We start from the raw sequence: 21,445 nt of genomic DNA, 5'->3' as shown, positions 1-21,445 counted from the left end.
TCGGCCCTCGAGCGCAGGCGCGCTGTCGACGCCGGCGCGCAGTCGATCAGCGTCTGTCATGGAGGCGAGTCCGCCGCGGCTGGCGTTCCGCGCGCCAGGGATCCTCGAGCTTTCGACTGGCCGGAGGGCGGCGTCGCGGACGACGGAGCCGTAGGTGAGTGCTTCCCGGTGTCGGGGTCGTCGGGAACGCGAGTGGAAGGTCGCGGGCGAAAGCGAGCCGCCCCGTACGCTTGCGCACCGCGAGCGCCGAGGAGGCGGGAGAGAGGTAGCAACGACGACGACGTCGTGCGCTGCACGTCGCATCCGAGAGCGCGAGCAAAGAGAGATCAATATGCGGGCCCCGACGCTGCGTGCGTGCGCGCGCCACGGAGAGCCAACAAGTTGCCAACGGCAGCTCTGGCTCGTTGTCGTCCTGCCGCGAGCGCTCGCGTGGATCGAACCGGCCGCGCGTTAATGGCCACGGCGAATTGCGTTGCAGGCGAACGTCGAGATGATTCTGATCATGGAGGACAGCGGGATCGACAGCGATCCCAAAACCAGCAACAGAGTGGAGGATGACAACGCGTTGGCGGTGAGTCGAGCGTTGCTTAATCGATTGTCGCGGCAGAGTGAGAGATCGACGAGCGATTTGGTTTGGCGCAGGCGAGCGACAGCAGCTGCGGCAGCGGCAACAACCAGCCCGCGGCGCCGAGGTCGACGACCAAGCAGCTGCAGAGGAAATTAGGTAAGGCACACGGCGACGCGCTCCCCGCGGCGAGATCTCCCGACGCACGAAACGACGTTGCAGAGGCGCGTATCGAGCAGGCGAGGCGCATCCAGCGCGGCTCCGAGTACACCAAGCTGCCGGATAACGAGCCCGACGGCAGCGCGGCGGCGTCGTCGACCCCGGCCGCGGCGACCGCCAACGCCGCCCTCATACCGATTCAGCGACTACCCATACCGCAGAGGAAGAGGAGGCACAGCGCTCTGATCGAGTTCTGGCGCAGCGACAGCGAGAGGTGAGCGCCGCGGACGAGTAGCTTCCTCCCGAACCCACCACCAACTCGCTTTCTCGTTGTAGCGAGGACGAGATGACGCTGTTCGCCACGAGGGACGGCAACTTCAGGCACAAGCAAGACCTCACCGACACCTTCAGCGTCGAGGAGCTGAGCGAGGGCAGCGAGGACTCGCTGCACCTGGGCAGCTCGCAGTCGGATCTGCACCCGCACACCAACACTTACATGCCTTCCGGATGCTTCTCTTGTCAGTGTCGCATACTCTGAGGCTCGCCGCTTTACCCTCCAAGTCTTGGTTTCCTTCCTCTTTGCGCTCGCGTGGAAGAACGAAGCTATGCAAATATTGGCCGAGGAGTACGCGCACGATATGCTCAACCTTTCTGACGTGCCGCGGGGAGGCTCATTGCGGCTGCACACCGTTGCGCAACGGCCGATCACGCTGCACATAGTTTATATTTGTTAACGGTGGCCAACATTTGTGCCACCTTTTCCCCCGAACATGTACTACAGCGAGCAGATGCTTTTATTCGTCTATATTTTGTAAAACACAGCATTTTTGTCGAAATACGATTAATTAAAATATGTCCGTCTGAAAAAGCGACTAGTTCGTTTTACTCGTCCCGAGCTTCCAAAAGGAATGAACAAAAACAAGACACACCTTGAATTTCTCAGCTCTCCCCCTCCCCCCACTCCGAATCGTAAATTCTGTCAGCCCTAATCCTAAAGTGCATCGCGGGTGATTTAAAATTCCGCTTAATGAACTCTCTCGTGAGAGGACTGAAAAAGAAAAGCCTCGGCATAATGAGCGCTACACGAGTGCCGCCGCGATAAGTTTGCAAGACGAGTGCCGCTGCGGAAGTGCCGGCGGCGGAAATAGCCCTCTTCTCTCCGCTCAACAAGCGTACAAACCGAGGACTTTCTCTCTCTCTCTCTCTCTCTCTCTCTCTCTCTCTCTCTCTCTCTCTCTCTCTCTCTCTCTCTCTCTTTCTTTCTTTCTTTTTTCTGTATAGTCTCGAGTACGCCGCGTTGGAAGTTCAAGTGGCGAGCGCGCGAGGTTTGGCGATGAAAACGCCGAGCGAACCGCGAGCTCCTAGCGCACGACGAGCGCGAGTTCAAGGTCGCCAGAGGATGCTTCGCTGCTCGTCAGTGGACGTTCCTCGGTCTGAGATGCGGAGCGCAAGTTGCGGGCGCGGAATTCACATCCCCTCGCGACGCGACGAGTGCGCAGCTTTGCGCTTCGCTCGAGAATAAAATAACGAGTTGGCGGCGAGCTCTCGGCATTCCAATAACGGCGCGCTCGACCTATTGCAAGTTCAGTTCGGTGGGATTGTCGCGCTGGCGATACGCCTGCTTTAGCGGAACAACGTATCTTTATCCACGCGCGCGTTCTCGCGCCCCGCAACCGCGCGCCTTGATCCCTCGTCGGCAGTGTCTGTCTCTGCTCTGGCACGGCCGTTGGCTGCTCTCGCCGCTCGCGGATGATTTGCCTTCTCCGTGTGTCGTCGGCGTAGGTGGGAATGTGGGATTCCATGAGGCTGTCTGCCGCGCTTACTCGACGCGACGCAATCACGACGATTGGAGGGCATTATCCGCGGAACGCTCGTACCTGCCGACAGTACACCGATCCCGACGTGTCTCGTTCGCGACGTCGTCCGCATCGATGGAGCCGTCATAGTACCATCTTCCCTCGTTATCAAATCGTCGAGTTCATCGTTCGCTTTACGCGCGCGTATCAATCCTCCAGGAGTCGCCGACCGACTGATGAGCTGGATCGGTGTTGTCTTTTCATCGGCGGCTTTGTCGATTCGCGATTCATCCGATCGAGAGAGGGAGAGACGTCGAGCGGCGTCGGCAAATTCAATTTGGAGATGAATCGCGCGTCGCCGCGAGCCGCGCGAAATCGATGCAACTCTCCCTTTCGCCGAGTTACGTAACGTTCCTCCTGCGCACACGGCCAGCACGCGTCCCTTTGCCAACGGCCAGCCATCGGATCGCCCGTTGCCCTCGCCGGAGAATAAGCGCACTCGACGCTTGCTCGACGTCAGCGGAGCGCATCAATGGTAAAAATGCGAGTGTGCGGGGCAGAGAGAACAGGAGAGAAAAAGAGAGAGAGAGAGAGAGAGAGTTGGCTCGTATCACTCGACGCCCTCTCGCGGCTGCGGAGTCTCATTGCCGTGTGGCTTTGGGCTCGCTGGTATCAGTCAGTGCGAGGCCGGCTGCCTGCCGCCCAGCAGCTAAGCTAAACCGTGTTGAGGAGTGCGTCAAGACACCCGAATCCAAGAGGCGAGAGCGAATCGAGAACGCTCGCGGTAGCTCGTTTCACTTCGTCGCGATTACTCTCGTCTGCTGCGTCGTCCCACGTCGTCGACGCTGTTGCTGTCGTTGTGCGCTGCCCGCGGAATACAGATAAAGGAAGAGAGAAAGAGAGAGATATGAGACGACGCCGCGACTGATAAGAAGAAGGAGTCAGGGAAGAACACGCTCGCGAATCTCTTAGCTGCTGACGATGCTGATCGAAGGTGAGACAGCGCGCCTTTCACTGGCGTGTGCTCGAGTGCGCGATCGCAGATCGCTGATTAGATCCGGGCGTGGAAGCTGGCGGTGACTAGAGGCTCCGGGCGGGCAGCGAGCGAGCTCGATCGTACTGGAGACGGGCTGCCGACCTGGCGAACGAGCCCCGAATTTTAAAAGCGCCACTGACAACAACTTAGTGCCAACGCAGGAGAGGCGCAGCGTCGCCAACTCTCTCGCTCTCGCGCGCGCCCTAAGCGCCGCTGGCTTTTCCGCTCCACTATTTCCGTGGATTCGCCTGCGTTACGTAATTACGGAACAGCCTTCTCCGCCCAGCTATGCCGCTGTGGATGAACGAGAAATTGCGACGCGACCGCGGACGTCGGACTCGACGCTGACACTCACTACTGCGCGCTAGTTCCGTTTTCTTTTTTTTTTTTTTTTTACCCCTTCCTCGCGAACCAACAAACAGATGCTATCGCCACGCTCCGGCTTACTCTTATCCGGTTACTCGCACGTGGATTTCTCGTTGAAGCAGCCCGTGCAGTTGGCTAGGATTTGTACACGCGCTCGTGAGAAATTGGCGGATAACATCTGACGCTCGCGTTGTGTGTGTGGGTGTGTTGTGCGTGTCTATGCCAAATTCTAGATTGAAATCGGGAGGGTGGCAAGTGGCTTTATCCTCTGAATTTTTCAGACTCTTCGCGGTCGAATGGACAGCGAATCGCCGACCGTTCGATCGAATTGAAAATGCTCAGAGAAAGGAGTGATCCCGCGTCGACGTGGCGGCCAAGTCGCGAGCGCTTGATCCTCGCGAAGGAGCAAAAAAAAGTAAAGCGTCGAATCGATATCCAAAAATAACACCAATCCGTCCGCAGCGTCGAAGCTGGCCATTGATGTATACACGCTCTTACGGCCACGTGATCGGCAACATCGTTTCGCTTTCATTCGAAACTCCCGGCGGACGCGTTCGATCTGGCAACTGCTGGCAGTGCCGCTACTACGCTCCTTAATTGTCTTCCTCTGGCGGCCGGAGCTGGCTGCTGTGCTGTCTTTTTTTCCGTTCGCTCTGCTCCGTGATGCGTCAAGCCGGGTCAGGGTTACCTCTCCGTCCAGGTAACACGTGCGCTTGCCCCCTACCTCCGCCCTCTTTTTTCCCGCTCTTTCTCTTCGATTGCCCGATAATTCAGTCCGCAACTTTCGGGCAAGTGCGAGACGCCCGCTCGGCTTGGAGGAAAGGGAGGAGAGAGAGAGAGAGAGAGAGAGAGAGAGAGAGAGAGAGAGAGAGAGAGAGAGAGAGAGAGAGAAAGAAAGAAAGAGAGAAAATGAAACGCGCGCTCGTGAAATTGCATCCGATGCCCTGGAACGAGGCACTTATCTCGAAAATCGCTGCGCTCGCGACGACACTCCTCGAGGACATTTAGCTCGGCGCAAAGATGCTCGAGAGCTCGCGCGCGAGGCCTTTTAAAAGCTGCGGTTAACCTACTAACTGCGTTGCGTGCGCAGCTCAACACGCGCCTCGACGTCTCTATGTAATTGCCGCGCGAGACGCGAGACTACACTTAAGTGCTTTGCAGCTAATTTCACTCGACGATTCGTGTAATCGGAATGTAAAGAGACAGCAAAGCTTCCATTTTCGTTTTTTTGTGGTTCTGAGGGATTCGAGGAATGAGCAAAAGCTAATTCGTGCCTCTTTTGTAGGGTTTGAGCGGAACGTTGGTTAGTATCATTACAGTGTGGAATTCACCGCTGAATGACGATGTACCGGCTCGACAATTTTGCGCGCGGTGCGCTTCCTTCGCGTTGCTTCCCAATTGTGAGGCCGGGACAATGCTAGTCCAGAATGTAAGAGTGGATTAGGGATAAGCGTCGACCAAACCGTCTGCTTTTTAACCAAATTTATTATTTTTGACGTTTGCTCGGCAAACTTCGAAGACTTATAGTTGCAGTTCGTAGACGGAAGCAGCGCCGAAGTGAAGTTTTCGTTTTCGTTGAAACGAATGAAAGTAGTACGTTAAGAAAGTGACCCAAGGAGTCGTGTAGAAACCCAAAAAGTATTTTTCTTCTAATAACAATGAATTTTCGTCCGAATGCCCAATCATTCGCTATAATCGCTCGCAATTTTTTCGCTGAATGTTCCAGTTTAAAATTGAACGCGACGCGATGGGAGGTATAGAAACGCTTAAATTTACGTCTCACGCGCGAACTGAATTATTCGCACGGTACGGTTACATTGATAACTGCTTGGATTTGCAAATTTTATGGTACAGTTGTATAACGTTAATTCACAGAAGAATAAAGTGATAGATCTCACGTTAATCGCCGACAAACGTTTTCACATAGAATATCGATTTGGCATTTTCGCAGAGCCTGATTTGTCGCATAATTTTCCATGTTCTTCTGGCTCGAGTGCCGAGTTTGTCCCTAGATACGTCCCTGGTAGTCGGCAATCGAGTGTGGCGTCGACGTGCGACAGAAGAAAAAAAGAATCAGTATGCGCCCAGTCCGCGGACGGAAACTACACGAGGGACGGCGGCCCGCTCTCTGCGACGCGCCTCGATGTAACTCGATCGATTAGTCGCGACCAAGCCACCAGATACACGTTGTCCCAGCGTCGCGTTTATAATTAGACAATGAAAAATCCCTTGCCGCGGCAGAATACGAACGTCCAATTAGCTCGGCGAAAGTAGCATTGGCGAGCCTCGATTCGCCAAGAGGGTCGCGATGGCTCGCGCGCGCGCACGTACACACACACACATACTCATCGTCCTAACTCCGTCGACACGGAAGCGCGCGAACGCATGGGCGCGCATACGTTTGATGTTTCGACGGCGAGCGACCCAATTAGCCAGCGATTCGTCGATTTGCGGCTATCATTGTTGCAGTGCTCGCCCGAGGGGGAGGTCGAACACTCGTCGGCGCGGTCTCGGGGGCGAGAAGGGGCGGCTGTTCCGCGCGCTCGCTCTCGATTTCTGGAGGCGGCTCCCGCGTCGCGTCCGCCCGACGCGTTTTTCGCTGCGAACGCGGCGAAACTCGTCGCGATCCAACCGCCGTTGCTCGCGTCTCCCAGAGCGATCGCTCTCCTCGAGCGCACTGCCGTAATCACTTCGACGGAGCGAGGGTTTGGGATTGGTCCGCTTGCTAACCGCGACGTGGACCGAACGCCGCTCCCATTCCAATGTTTCAGTTGTTGCTTTACGAGCGATGCTGGGTCTTTCTTTTCTCACTTTTCGAGACAGCGCTGTCGAGGAAAAACGGTCCGGCATTCGTGCCCCACCGCCGCGCGACAACGCGTATGCGAGCGGCCGGCAGCAGCGGCTGAAGCTTCGAACAATTGAGTTTTCTTAACGAGCGATTGCCAACGTCGTGCGACTGGTCTTCTTCTTTCACTCTTTCTTTATCACTTTGCCGATCGAACGAATTGCGCGCGGCTGGTGTATTATTGAAAATTGACAATGGTGTTGATGCGTGTCACCCTCGCCTTGCGATTCGCGCTCGAATGCTCGGCGCGAGCGCGCGGCTTTCGCGCCGTGCTCGAGTTTTTAATGTGCTTTCGCTTCTGACCTTCTGCGCACGACGCATCGATCGTCGTGCAGAGCGTTTCTCTCTTCGGCCGTTTTGACTTTGTATTTTTCCTCAAAGCCACGCGGCATTCTTTGTCGCGCCTCGCGGTAATCAGATCGTTGATTTCGACGATGTCGCTACGCGAAACTTCTGTTGTCGATACCTCGATTCGCTGTAATTGTCATGCAGAATGCACAAACATCTCTAAAACCTCGACGTACATTATTACCTTTTGGACTTTTACATTTCGCTAATAAGTTAGATTACGCATACTTATTCACGTCTTCGAATAAGGTTGAATAGGTACTTTACACCATCTTTGTGAATTGCACTTTTTATATTAATAGGCCAGATCTTTGTTAAAGTTCTCTTTCGCGTAAACTTCGACAGAGGATAATCACCATCATAATTAAAATTTTTAATTAAATATAAAAGAGATTGTCAAACCGCGCGATTCTTTGTGCGATAGTAGCTCCTTTTTTGCAGCAAGTGGGTAAAATAGTGTAGCCAAGAAAGAGGTCAACATCCATATAGCGCACGGAGCGAGCGGCGAGCGCTCTCGAAATTTTGAAAAATTGCCAAATTGGAGAAAAAAAACAAACGAAAAAAAAGAACGGTGTCCGTATAACGGTGTGTCGTCGCAGCAACGCGATTTTCATTTTAATCAGTTCCCTTTCCGTCTCATTGTCTTGTTAGAGCAAAGAAGCGACGGCAGTGCCGAAATTGAAAAAAAAAAAATGATAAAATAAAATATTAGACGGCGTTTTATCTCTCGTCCGCGCGTATTCTCCGTTAATAATGCACCGTAACGTTGACGGCGTAAAGCGTCGTCACGACGCGGTTCGCGCTTGCGTACTCTCTACGATTACGAGCCTCGGCTCGCGCGAGTTTAGCGATATCGCGTTGGTTTTCGCGAGCCGCGTTTTCGTTTAGCGCGCGAACGACTGTGTCGTTCCCGGCGACGAACCGCGCGAGATAACAAACGACGCCGTTAATTTTATCGCCGATATTCGGGCGCACGTCGCGCATGGATTTTTCGAATAAAGAAAGCGAGGGCTCCGGTAAAGACATGTTTTTCGCCGAAGACACGAACAATGACACGATTAAACGGAGCTTTCTCTGTTTCTTTTTTTACAAACGAACTTAAAGTGGACATACCGTCGACACATATACTCCCTCTCTCCCCACCCGGGTTGAATCCAATAAATATTTTCTTTTTTTTCTCTCGTTCGAGTCCGATCGAGTTTCGACTGTACACAAATATCGCAACGTCCGATACTGCATTCCGCCACTGCTGCAGCGAGAGAGAAAAGAGAGAAAAGGGAAGATCAATACGCTGACATGTGCCATCATTGCAGTTTAATACAGTCGGATTAATCCGGCGAAGCTCGGCTCTTGTCTCGTGCCAAATGTTACATCACTCCTTTGATTAAAATATTGCAATGTCATAAGACACAGTTGGAATGTGCGGATGCCTCCTTGTCTTTCTTTCCTGACTCGACTACATTTCGAGTTCTCTCTCCTTCTGGCACTCTTGATCGTTAAGCCCCGAAGGACTTTTTCGAGGATCCGTTCCATCGCTCATTTTTTCCTCTTCTGTTTTTTTCCGAGCGCGCGATGTGCTCGCCACTGAACGCGCTCCATTGGCATCGGGAGAGTTCTCTGCCGCGTGCGTGCGCTTCTATAACGATGCCGCGAATAAATGCAAAGCCGTTTGTCACCTGCCGGGACAGTTCTCACTTTGCAGCGGCAGAAGCGAATTCAAATTAAATTTAAATTCCGTCAGAGAGCTTGGATATGGGCAGTCCCCTTCAAAAGGCGTAGTAGCTTGTGAATTTCGCATTTACATCGTGGAATTAGCGAGTTCTGAGCTGTCGCTCGAGAGAAGGGTACGGCCGCGGCGCGCGCCCTGTCAGCCAGCCTGGAGCAGGCAAAACCAAGCGCGACGTGGGGGGGGGGGGGGCAGAGCAAAATAAAGCAAAAAAAAAAACAAAAAGAAAAAATAAAAAAACGAGATCGATGGCATAGCTGTGAGTTATACCGCTCTCCTATACCGTCGGCTCGGCCTCTCTCGATCCGTTCGTTTTTTGCAATCGACCTGCTCGATGCCGCCGCGACGTACTCGCCTCTGGCAACGACGCTCGCCAGCGAGGTTGCGTTGCTCTCGTTACTCTTTCTTCTTCTCCGTCTTCGACTCCTTCCTTCCTTTTTCGGCGCAATTAAAATTCGACGCCTCGCTGATTCTCTCTCGAATTTAATTCGTCAACTCGAGGGCTCGCGTCGCGCGAGCCGCATAAAAGTATGGCAGTAATTTACATTTTAACGAAGCCTTTTTGCAGCTAAAACTCGAACGAAACTCGCTGCCGCGCGGATAGCTGGCAACTCCCATCTCTATTTCGAATTAAACTCGGCGCGCGATTTTTCTTCACGCAACTTTGCCGAAGCGTCCCATTGTGAGAGCTCGACTGAATTAAACACATTGGGATTCAGACGACGGTTCCTCTCTGTCTCTATCTCTCTCTCTCTCTCTCTCTCTTTCTCTCTCGGAGACGCTTTGCTTGAATGATTAATAGGCCTTTCTCGCTAGGACTTTTCAAAGTATGTCTCGCAGCGCCAGCCGGTTATCGTGAGAAATTGATATTTTTGTTTTGCTTTCGTCCCCCTTCTTCGAACTCACTCTGTCGCGCATCTTCGGTGAACTTTCAAGTTCCACTTTGCATCGAATTCTTCCACTCTCTTATTAATTCACCGACAAAGTTGCGATCGCGAATCTATTTCCGTGGAATGGAGCTAAAAGAGCAAAATTAAGACGACGCTTGCCCGTCGCACACCGAAGCATCGAAAGCAGCAGCTACATCAGCATTCGCATCGCTCCTCTGTCCCGTGCGAGCGCAAGCCTTCGGCGCTTGGCGCGCGGTCACGACGTTTCGGTCAAAGTCGGAATATAGCTACTTACCTCGGCCCTCCGCTCTCATCTCTATGCAAGTGGAGCGCGGCGCGTTCCGTCGTCGCGGAGAAGTGGCCGACGCTGTGTACGTCTGCTAATTGATTTGCATTAGTTCGAAAACTAGTTTTGCACTTTCTTATCGGTGTGTGCGCAGCTTGTTTTGCCAAGTGGATTGGACGTATAACTCCGAGAGAGCGGGAGAGCGAGAGAGCGAGAGATGGATGGATAGATAGAGACTGCTGATAAACTCTTACCGGCTGGCTGGGACGTAACGTTGAGTTTGCACAAGCGTGCGTTCTATTGCGATTGGCGCGCGCGCGACTGCGCTTGCGAGATTATTCGTACGTACTTCCGAGCTTATCCGGGAGAACACTGCTGGAATGCGACGACGCCGCGCAGTTCGAAGGTCCGCGGTAGAGTCGTCGCGGCCTCGGTCAGCCTGGAGTCCGAGGAAAAACTGGTTGTGCGTTTTCTTTGTGCTTGCAGACACGGAGCACCCCTCCCCGATCCTGGCCGTCCCGCGGCCCCGCAGCAGCGTCTGGAACAGCGGCGGCTTGGTGAAGCTAATAGGCGAGCTGCCGCAGCGTCAAGAGTCTCCGCGTGCGACGAGCGTGAAGACCAGCAGCAACGTTAACCAGAGCAGCAGCGAGAAGCAGCAAGGACAAATCGTGCGCGATCGCGTCGGCTCGGTCATCGCGCGTCGATCGAGCTAGTGGTAGCGAGCCACTCTCGAGCGAGCAAGAAGGGAGCAAACCGCCGAACCTGGATTTAGCAGGTGGACGTTGCTCTCAGTCGGAAGGGGGGGCAGGGGGGTCGAACGAGTTGGCGCGGTCGGCGGCTGAGTGCACCAGCCGCTGCGCTAACGGTGACGATCGTGACGCGCAGTGCCCTCCGCGCCAGTAGGAGGGCAGTCGAGGAGGCGAAGCGGTCGGGCCCCCCGCGCCTGAGCCAGCCCCTTGGTCGCATCGCATTGCTGGTGTGCCAAAGGGGGCCGGTGAGGGGGGTCGTGCGAGGTGCTTGCAAGGACGAGTACAGTCGCGCCATTGTCCACGAGTAGCAGCGGCCTCGGCGACGGCACCGCGAGCAGCAGCCCGAAGGCTTGGGGCGGCAAATCATCCTCGGGCAGCCTCGTAGTCCTGGCTACCAACGGCAGCAACGGCAACGGCGGCGCAGGCGTGGCGTCGGCGGCGTCGGCGCAGGCGGTGCTGCCTCCCGCTGCCCACACCCTTGCCGATCAGCAGCAGCACCAGCAGCCGGCTGTCCTCGTCGTCGGCGGCAGCAGCGACAACGCCAGCACCCACGACATCAGCACCACCACCAGCACCAACAATGCCAACTTCGCCACCTCCACCACCAATTCCAGCAGTGCCAGCAGCCACAGCGCCACCACGCCGCAGAGACCCCAGCTGCAGCTGCCGCTCCAGCACGTGCACTCGACCGGCCAGCCTGGCCCTCCGCCGAGTGCTGCTCACGCTGCCGCCCAGCGACAGCACAGTCCGCCGCCGCTGCGGGACGGCGACCTTGGCTGCGGCTGGGCCAGCCACGTTTACCGACACCGTGACCGGACCTTCTCCATGAGGAGCTTCCACCGACGCGTCTCCCATCCGTAAGTCCACTCGCCCTTTCGCTTTCTCACTGCTTCGCCACATCGCAGTCTCGGTCTGTCGCCGTTTGGCTGCATTCGCCACCGCCGAGTACGACGCGAAAGCGACAGCAGCCAAACGGCAGCTTTGATCAAATGCAGCTCTAACGGCCCTACAAAGGCACAAGGGAGGAGAAAGTAGTCGGGCTCTCTGTTCTCCGAGTACATACGGATTAGGTGCATAACGAGCGAGCAGAACCGTAAGCGGCACCCGACAAAGCCCCGAAGACGGAGCTCGGTCTTGGCAAGGCAATATGGCTTTTTTCGGGCTCGAAGGATGCGCGTGTGTCTCGCTTTTTTGGGCTATGCGCAGGCGGATTTTCCGCGGGAGGCTTTCGGCCGACTCGATTGTCCCGTGGAGGCGCGCTGCAGCGAAAGTGGACGCTCTGTCGCTTTATCGTTGCCGTCGTTTTTACGACTTTCCGCGCGAGTCCTCATCCTTAATTGGCAATAACGCGAAGCCGATTCAAAGACGACAAGACGAGGCGACAGCGAAACCGAGGCAAAGCTGATGAGTAAGGAGATCATAGAGATAAGTTTGACGTAGGCGCGCGCTTACGATGCGCTCGACATACTCGCATGACTTGCATCTATAAAGGCAGGATAACCGTGTGTATTTCGCGATGCGCGACTGCTTCCTAACCTCCGGTGTCCCTGTCCATTTTTCTTTCCGCGTTCGTGCTTTGATGAGTGGGACAAATCGCTAAGATCGGCGCAACTATTCGCGGCCTTTTTCAGTCGATCGCCCTGTTCGTTAATTGAAATTCAAGCGACGATTTGGCATGAGACTTGCGCGCGACCTACAGTTTTCGGGTCGCTGGCAATGCCACGCGCTCTAGATGCACAGCCGCTTACGGATATTATAGAAATTTGCTCGAAGCACAGCTATACATCTGAGAGAAACAATCGAGTGCATAAGACGAGCGACGAGAAGGAGTTTCACTCGAAGCTCAGTCTACGCGTCAAGCGATGGATTTCGACAACAGAGCAGTGCCCAGCAAGCGTGACGTGTCGTCGGGAAATAGGGAGGCCGGAGGCGGAAAGTTTAAAAATCTCGATTCTTCTCGGACCGAAGAGTCCGCGTCCGAGGCGCCTTCGGGAACGGAGGAAAAAAAAAACGTCCATAACAGACGTAATGCCAAGATCGAAAAGCGGAATCGACTTGTCACCCTCCCCGCGAGGGAGGTGAATTCATCGCGACGGTCGTTGTTTTTTCGAGGCGGGGATCGTGGACAATATTCGACGCGACAGCGCGTGCACATCTTTCGGTGCGCAGCTCTGTCTCGACGCCCCCATAGTGACGCGATTACGCGGATACGTCGAGCTCCCGTGCCTGCACGCTCGACGATGCCGTTTTCGTCGCGGTCGCGCTGCGACCTGCGCACACGCCGACAGAGACGAAGGAGCAGCAGATGTACGGCCGCGACCAGCTTTGCCGCGCCCATTGGCGACGATCGTGCGTCGTCGCAGCGAAGCATCCGGTTCTTCCGTGCGACTTCGCGACATAGCGGCGCGCCCGAGCGTGCGCGATAGATCCAACCGCACGCGGCATTTCAATGGCGAGCACGACGCTCCAGGCATCGGTCGAGAACTGCCGAACTTGCGATTGCACGGCTCAACGAAGTAACGGCCGCGCGCTCGATATTAAAGTACCGCGATGACAAAGAAAAAGCCGCGCCGGGAGCGGCGCGAAATCCCCGTTGAAATTTCGTCCCACGGGCGTTTAATCGCCGGGGCGCGCGAGGCTACCCGATCCGGGAGGTCAAAGAAGCGCGCCGGAGCCATCGCATTCGGACGTATCCGAGCGATTGATCGTGTCGCCGTTCCAGCACGACCGAGCCGGCTGTTCCGTCCTCGCGCGCCTCCAGTCTTGCGGCCTGAATCGTCGGCGAGAAAGGAAGGGAAGCCCCGCCGGCGAGCCGATAAGAAAGCGATTTCGCTCGCCCGCCCAGCCCCGGGGCGCCCGGGAATAAGTACGTCCTGCGCGCGGCGACGCGCACAAAGCGCCGCGTCAGCCCTATATTTCCAAGCGCGGCCGGGAATCGAGGAGGAGTTCCGGCCTTTTTCCTCTTGATTGCCGACACAAAAAAATCTGCGCTCTCGTTACGCAATGGCAGTCGTGGCGGTCGACTGTGAAATGCACCTCGGCCAGGGCGAACGAGAGTAGTCGGGCAGCGGCTCTCTCCGACGGTGGATCCCCGATCCCTCGCGCTTTAGTGCCGCTCGCGAAACTTTCGCCGATTGAATTGCGCTCGCGCCTACAGTGGCAGGCAGCGGGGCAACTCGCCCCCGCCCACTCCATTATGCGCCACAGCGAAGTCGCATTATAAATGTATACGCGGCGAACGCCCCCCCTCACCTCTATCCTTCTCGTTCGGCACAACCAACCGTGTGAGAGAGATTCCTGCTTTTCCCTCCTTATCTTTGCAAAAGAAACGCGCGCTAAATTGCGATTTCATTCAATGAAATTTTCATTTGTTGTCTAGACGATGACCCTCGTTGTTTTGTTTACTGAATTGCGGGTCGTACGAGTGACTGCTGCGAACGTTGAACGCCATACACGAACAAATAATTGATCGCCAAGTCTAGTAATGCAGGTTCAATCGTCTGTAAATTTGTGCGACTGCGATTAGAGTAAGCCCAAAAAGCACACGTGCCGTCGAGGAAAGGGGTAGAAGGCTTCGGCCCACAATGAAAACCCGCGAGCACGCGGCTGTCGTGTGCGGCAGTCCCGCGAATGAACAAAAAAGAAAAGGGACCAGCCGGAAAGTCGCTCGTTAATTACGTACGTAAAGAAAGGAAAAAGAGGAATACAGTGGCGCGCTACTCGCCGCGTGTTAATCGTTATCGTTCAGAGAGCCCGTCTGTTTTTACTTTCGGACGTTTTCCCACGGCGATAAATCGTCCGCCTTTTTATCGCTCCCCTCTCCCAGACCAGACTCGCTTTTATTTTCCTTTTTTTTTTTTTAAGGGACGTTTCTTATCTTTTTTTTTGCGCAGCAGTCGCGACTATTCCTTCGCGCTCAACATTTTTATTGCGCTTAATCGCGCGCAGCCTCGGGCTGCGCTCGTTCGCTCCCGGCGTTTGCGTTGTTAATCATGGAGATATTTTAATTCTTCTCTCGTTCGCCATTTATTCAGCTCTCATTTTGCAGTTGTCGGTATTGAAGGAGAGAGAAGTATAGTCATCGATTCTTTGGGGAAAAGAAAAACCGGACATGGACTTTTATATCACGCAACGCTCTCTGTCGCTCATCACCTCCCTTCCCTCCCTGTCCTTTAGCTCGTAAAACTATAGAGACTATATTTTTTGCAATATCGTCGTCCGTTTTACGATAGAGAGAGATAGAGAGAGAGAGAGAGAGAGAGAGAGGGAGAGAGAGAGAAAGAGAGAAAGGCATTTGACGATAAGTACAGTTTGTAAAACCTTTTCATCGGGAGTTGCTACTTCTGTGAGTCTTTATTTTCACACCCAAGAAGCGAAAATCGGAGTGAAATTAACGACACAGTGGAACGGCAATAACGCATTAAGTACGACACGCAGCAATCCTTTCGGAATTGCGGACGGAGAAAAGTCAATTAACGAGAAAAATCTCCATCCTAGTTTTTTCTCTCTTTTTTTACTACTGATGTTTCGAACCGAAACCGTAATAACGAAAGGTTTCATTTGAATTGCTTCTGGGAACTTTGGCTGGGGGTTTCTCCTTTGGTGAGCGCCAGGTGGGGTGGAGTTAATTCGGAAGAGAAATAATCCAACGAGTGTCCGGCAAATATTAGAATCCGAGCTCTTTCTGTTTCATTGCTATCCAACCGTGCATTATCGTTATTACGATGAAAGATCGCTCCAGCGACTTCGTTTGCTTTTTTTCAGTTGGAAAAGTTTTTCCATAAGCGATTAGATGAAGACGACAATTAAAAGGAGAAATGCGAGAGAGAGAGAGAGAGAGAAAGCGCGAGTCATTTGATCATTGATACGAGTCACAGTATCAAAAGCACCAGTAAACATTTGTGCAAACGAGTATCTAAGGATCTAAAGGCGTCTGTGTCGGTTTGCCCTTGCAGATCTCAGAGAGAAAGAGAGAACGCGCGCGAAGAGAAATCAGGTCAATGGAAGAGAGAACTCCCCCCACCTTCCTCTCTCTCTCTCTCTTTTCGATCATGCCGCAAACTTTTCAGGTCGATTATTTCGTAGCTCTGGGCGCCCCTGAGATTCTTCGAGAGGTTGCTGCTGCTATTGCTGCACATCCTCCCACTGGGATAGAGAGAGAGAGAGAGAGAGAGAGAGAGAGAAGTTAGAGGAGGAGGCCGATCGAATTTTGCGCGACGCCGCGCTTTTTTTTCCCCCGCTCCCCGCTGCCCGATTTTAATTTAAAAGATGCGTGCTTCTTCTTATCATTGTTTAACGCCTTCGAACTATCGACACTCGACGTCGAACAACAACCAATGGACCTCGGAAGATCGTCAAGTCCCCGCGCTTTCTGATGCCGCGGCCCGGTACACCCGAATGCCGCGAGAAAAACAAGACAAAAGGGGAAAAAAAAAAGAAGCCTTGTCCAGTATCGCGAACCACTCGAAGCCACGCGACAATACAATTGGGCTGGAAGGAGGAGAGGAAAAAACACAACACGCCACGGAACAAAATGCTCTCGCACGTGCAACAGCACAAAAGCATCGCGTCAGGGAACAATCGAAGACGCTCTCTCTCTCACTCTTTTTTTTTGTTCTAAAGAACCAATCGCAATTGTGTGTGTGTGTGTGTGTGTGTGTGTGTGTGTGTGTGTCAAAAGCATTGTTTCTTTTTATTTTTTTGGAAAGTGGTGTAAGGTCACGAGCGTTGGATCTCAAAGGCCAGCAGTTCGTTCATGCGACTGCCTTACATAACGTTGACTTGCACTACTTATTGCTTGCTCTCCTCGTCACACGTAACCGTCTGACAAGTTTACTCAACGCCGGTGCAGCTTACTTTTGCTGTATCGAGAGAAGGTTACGTTTCTTACATGCAGACCGCCCGAGGAGAAAATACAAAGTTTCAGTTTGATAGCGCGTAAGGGGGGGAGCATCATTTTTCGAATTTTCAAAACATTTTTGTTTACACGGCTGCGAGCGACATTTTTTTATTTATTTATTTACTTTTTTCGAAGAGAGAAAAAATGTGCACACTATCGATTGCACGGCGCGACGACAAATGCATCCTTCGCTTCTTGGAGGGTTAAATGTGCACACAGAGAGCGGAGTTTCGAGAAACTTCCTAGATGGTCGTTGCGCTTCGAGAGAGGAAGCTAATTGAGAGTTGGGAGAGAGAGGGTCACTCAGCGTGGAAGTTAGGAAGGAAGATTTTCGAAAATCGAGTCAACACACTCGAAGCGTACACAGCATTCTCGGACGCACGCGCGCGCCTCTAATACTCTTAAAAGCTTTTTCCTTTACGTCTTCGCTTGTCGCTTCGCCTATTTTTACAGCTCACGATTGATTTTTAGGTGGGCGGCGTCAAATCAAAAAAGAAAAAAACAAACGAGCGTCATTTCTCTTCCTCCGCGAGATCCTCGTTATCACGGCCTACGCGGAGGAGCGACATTAGCTCAATTGTAACGCGCGTCGTCGAGTGGGTTTCCGTTACACAATCGTCTACCTCGCGCGTAACATCTCGCTCCGGCCAGAGAGGTCCTCCTACGTGGATTCGCCAAGCGTGCGAGCAGATCTCTGGCAGCCCATCCGTCGAGTTGACGAAGACGACGAGCGGAGTAAAGCTCCGCCGTAACCCATGAGCAGGCCAATTCGCACATACAACCGGCGGGTTGAGCCGACAACGCTTGGCTTGCGCAAGAGTTGGGCGATACGACTTGCGCAACCGCGGCTGGTCCATAAAGTTCGAAGATCTTTCTCTGCGTGCGTATTAACAATTAGGTGAAAGTGGACCGACGCGACTCTCTTCCTTTCTCTGTCTCTGCATTTCGTAAAACACGTAACCGGACACATTAGACTGACGTGCGTTTCTGTTGGTTCGCGCCGTAAGACAATCGAGCGTCAATTGACATTCGCGATTTATCGGAATAGGTTGTCATTGATGTCACTGTAACAAGGGTGTTAATATTCTTCGGGAAACGAGCGTCCACTGTGCATCGGAGGATAAATATTCGCGACGCGAAGGGACGTTAGCGCGTAAAGGGCTTTCGTCGAACTCGCGATAATTAGCCGCGATGACGTCCCAAGGCGCGCGGGCGAACGGTGGAAAAGTAATTCTTAGAAGCGTGCGAGCTTATGGGTGGGCTTCGTCGACAGGACGATCGGTAATGTGAATTTGAAAAACAAGCGAAAATTGACCCAATTAGATAAATCCGAGAATCCCAGCGGCAATCAAATTAAAATGAAATCAACGTTCGGACGATTAAATACAGGTCGCGAGTGTAGCGTAATTTTTTCCTTTCTCTCTCTCTCTCTCTCTCTCTCTCTCGGTTTCTCTCTTTCTCTCCAGCTATTTCCTTGTTAAGGCTTTTTTTTCTCCACTGGAGTTTTATTGTCCGTGGCTGTGCTGTTCGGTGTGCGCGCGAACATTAATTGCCGCGCGCGTCCAAATGGGCTACTTTCTTTTTCTTCTGCTCCACGGGGAGAACCAATTTTTTCTTGAAATTTTCCCTTTGCTCGTACTTGTTCCCCGTGAGAATTGCGGATGGAGAGGAGAGCTCGGTAAATTCGTGCCTGAGAAAGTAGAATGGAAATTGAAATATTATGCCTTATCCCTCGATCTTTTGGACGAAGCATTTGCATTTCTACGAATGCAAATGGTGAATTGAATGAAATTGAAAAATGTAGCAGTTAAAAGGTTTCACGGAGATTTTGAAAATGAGCATCGACGCGGGGAAGAGAAAAACACGCGGTAATGAAGCCAACGGGGCGATAAAATTAGTCGCGGCAAAATAAGCGAATCCGTTCCGGTTCCCCACTTTTCTCACGCGCCACGATTCGATTAAGCAGATAGAGCACGAGGAGTAGATGCCAGATCGATTGGCTTTGGGCTACTAGGACGTTTCTCCGCGCTAATCTCACACTTCGCAAAAGGTCGCGTCCCGATTGTTAACCTACATTTCTCTCCTCGCTATTTTTGCATATGCGCGCGAACTGAGAGACAGAGATCAGCTGTTTATGCGCCTCCTTTAGGTGTCGTATGCTGATTCGCCTTTATTCTCGACGCAGCAGAAAGGGTGACTTGCCAATAAAAATTACGGGCCGAGCGTGAGTCTGTGTGTGTGCGCAGATGTCGATATCAATCACAGCGGCATTATTGGGAAAACAAAGCCATACGCACATGGCTTTTTTTCGTCCATAAATAACTCGAATTTTAATTACTGGCAACGTCGCTGATAAATCAAACTTTCGATTCCAATTCCAATTTCCATAAATACGAAAAGGAAAAACACGTGGCGTAATAATTCAGTGTGGGTAGATTCGCCTGTGGCTCAGCAGGTAAATTTTGAAAATCCACGGGGCTTAAAAATAAACGACGCCGGAATTGGCTGTTGCTAAGTAAATATCGATGGATTTGAGTCGAAAACCTTAGCCTTTTATTGTAAGAGCGAAGCTTAACATATTGTTAAAATCACTTTACAGCCAGGAAGGACCAATTTATACGTCATACCTTCGTTAAACTTAAATTAAATGGAAGCGTAATGGCTTTACGGAGTTTGTCTTCATTATGCGGATGATAACTGGTAAAAGGGACCTCGTAGTTGCGTCTGAGTGATCTAATATTTGTCAAGATTAAGAAAGGTATGAATAATTAAGAAAAGGAATACATCAAATTTGTTTTTGTCCAAACAAATTGGCGGAACATTTGCTAACGCGCACTCAATATATCTGTAACACACGCGCTCAACCTTCGATATATCAAGTATTCTCCCTAAAAAAAAAAATTAGTCCTCCCTTCCTCTTCCTGAACATCTGCACTATTATTATATTCTCGCGACTCAAGCGAGCCGAAAAAAAAAAAATTTGAAAGTAAAATCTCGTCAAACACCTCGAAGCAGAAAAAATATAGCAGTGGATGAGAAAACATCGGCAAAGCGTTGGCATGGCTCGTAAAATATCCCAAGAAGGTTCCTTTGACATTCCGGGCGAGCCAGCGGTAAAACGCCGCCGTGGCCGATCTACGAGTCGAGAATCCAAAGGCGACAGGCACGAACCAAGCCCATTGGCTTATTTTTTCCTCGCGCTCCGGACCATAAATCCTTTAGGCGTGTCGCGTGTATAACGAGACGCGCGTGCCGAGCCCCCTCCCCGCCCCCCCGAGCTTCGTTTTCGATTTGAAGCGCGCCTTTTGGTCTGGCCAAGAGCTTGTTTTCAGAGGCAACTAACGTTAATGAAAATTGTAATTGCATTTTGTTCGAGGAAAAGGTTGCGCGCCCCGGCTAATTACGCCGCCGACGGTTCAGATCTATCGTGGACGCGGAGTGCAAGGATGAAAGGAAAAAAAAGCTCCGTTTAACGAATTACCACGGCACCGGCGTAGAAGCCTCGCTCGCTCCCGCGATTTTCTCGTTATCCGAAGTCGGCGCTCGCGCGCGAAACTTGGCACCGATGAGCAACCGCATAATCCGCAACCTGCCTGAAACTTCGATTTCCGAAAGATACTTTAGGAAAGTGGATCGGGAAGAGGAGCGGAGATGCGCGGCACGTTGATGGGCCTCGAAATAGGAGCTGGTTGTTTGCCGAGGGCAGCGATGACGCCTCGCGTGGCGCTTCTTCTCCCCGACGGCAAACGGCACGAATGTACCGAGCTGCTCTTCAAATTTATGAACTGCCGCCTCCGTTGTTGTTTGCGGCCGTATCGCGTTCAATTTCGCATCCCCGCGTTCGAATTCATCATCGAGAAAAAACAAACAAACAAACGAGGAGTGTCGGTGACACGAGCTCCCTGAAAAAAAAAATGTAATATCGTCCGGTTCGCGTTGATCCGTCATTTTGTCACCGACCTTCTCGAGACTGTCTTTCGCCTTTTTTCTATGTTCTATGCTCGAGACGTTACAGGCGAGATTTATGGCGACGAGAGTATCGAGGGAGCGCGAGATTTATTCTGCGTTTAATGGGAATGCGCCTGCAGCGCGAAGTGTCCCGAACGTGACCAAGCGAAAATCACGACGGGAATGAAGGATTAGCCTCTCGCCGTGCGCGTTCGAGAGACACGGCTCGCTTCTCGTCTGACCGAATCATGACGTTACGGCTCACAATCCGAGTATTGCGATGAACGCGATAATAAAGTGGAAAAGGCGGGAAACTTGGTAAAAAATTTAACGGGGCTGTCAAGCCACGCGCGCGAACATATTCCCTCGTGAAAGCTCGAATACGCACTCAACGGTCCCGTGCTCTTCGCTGAAGCGCCGTAGCTTTGAAAGAATTAAACTCGAGTGTTAGCATCTCCCTCTCACGTTGAAAGAAAGCTCGCGTGACAAAAAGGGAGCCCGCGCGGAGAGACGGGACAATTTGCAAGATAATCCGTCGACGCAGCTCGAGGCGGGCGCTATTCAAGGCTCGCTCGTCGCTGTCCGCGTCCACTTGGCGAGGTGGCGTCGCGGGCGATAGCGTCGAAGCGCACGGCACACACCACTCGAGAGCGAAAAAACACGCGAGGCCCACATAGATGCCGTTCGCTTGTTTTTCCCTCGTGGAAATCTTATCGCCGCTGAATATTCAGTGGACGGGAGAGAGGAGGTCGATCGATTTTTAATCCCCAGAGTTTGCTCGCGCAACTCGCGGAAGAATAAGGATCGCGGCGCGAGGGGGGGGGGGGGGTCT

At 52.7% G+C, this 21,445-nt stretch overlaps 2 protein-coding genes across 10 annotated transcripts in view; both read left to right on the top strand.

Moving 5' to 3' along the window:
- Positions 1–17: 17 nt before the first annotated feature.
- On the top strand, positions 18–1,589 carry LOC131666974 (uncharacterized). The gene is made up of 5 exons (XM_058940118.1): positions 18–154; positions 479–571; positions 643–724; positions 788–998; positions 1,061–1,589. Exons 2-5 carry the CDS (start codon positions 491–493, stop codon positions 1,260–1,262), a joined length of 576 nt encoding a protein of 191 aa, XP_058796101.1. The 5' UTR covers positions 18–154; positions 479–490; the 3' UTR covers positions 1,263–1,589.
- A 1,623-nt stretch (positions 1,590–3,212) lies between these two features.
- The window catches only part of LOC131666969 (potassium/sodium hyperpolarization-activated cyclic nucleotide-gated channel 3-like), a 112,674-nt gene continuing 94,441 nt past the window's right edge, over positions 3,213–21,445 (top strand). For all 9 annotated transcript variants that reach the window (XM_058940101.1, XM_058940110.1, XM_058940109.1 and 6 more), the window contains exons 1-2: positions 3,213–3,514; positions 10,504–11,623. In XM_058940101.1, coding sequence (XP_058796084.1) covers positions 11,592–11,623 — 32 coding nt within the window. In that variant the 5' untranslated portion in view covers positions 3,213–3,514; positions 10,504–11,591. The remainder of the gene's footprint in view (positions 3,515–10,503; positions 11,624–21,445) is intronic.

This window comes from Phymastichus coffea, unplaced genomic scaffold (assembly GCF_024137745.1).
Source record: "Phymastichus coffea isolate CEN01 unplaced genomic scaffold, Cenicafe_Pcof_1.1 PCOF00062, whole genome shotgun sequence".
Classification (NCBI taxonomy): Eukaryota; Metazoa; Arthropoda; class Insecta; order Hymenoptera; family Eulophidae; genus Phymastichus; species Phymastichus coffea.
The sequence above is the reverse complement of the archived record's forward strand: the minus strand, read 5'-3'. Positions and strand labels throughout refer to the sequence as shown.

Coding starts and splice junctions, on each gene's coding strand:
- LOC131666974 (XM_058940118.1), top strand. CDS start 491: ATGATTCTGATCATGGAGGACAGCGGGATCGACAGCGATCCCAAAACC. Junction 725..787: donor GCAGCTGCAGAGGAAATTAG/GTAAGGCACACG, acceptor ACGACGTTGCAG/AGGCGCGTATCGAGCAGGCG. Junction 999..1,060: donor TGGCGCAGCGACAGCGAGAG/GTGAGCGCCGCG, acceptor TTCTCGTTGTAG/CGAGGACGAGATGACGCTGT.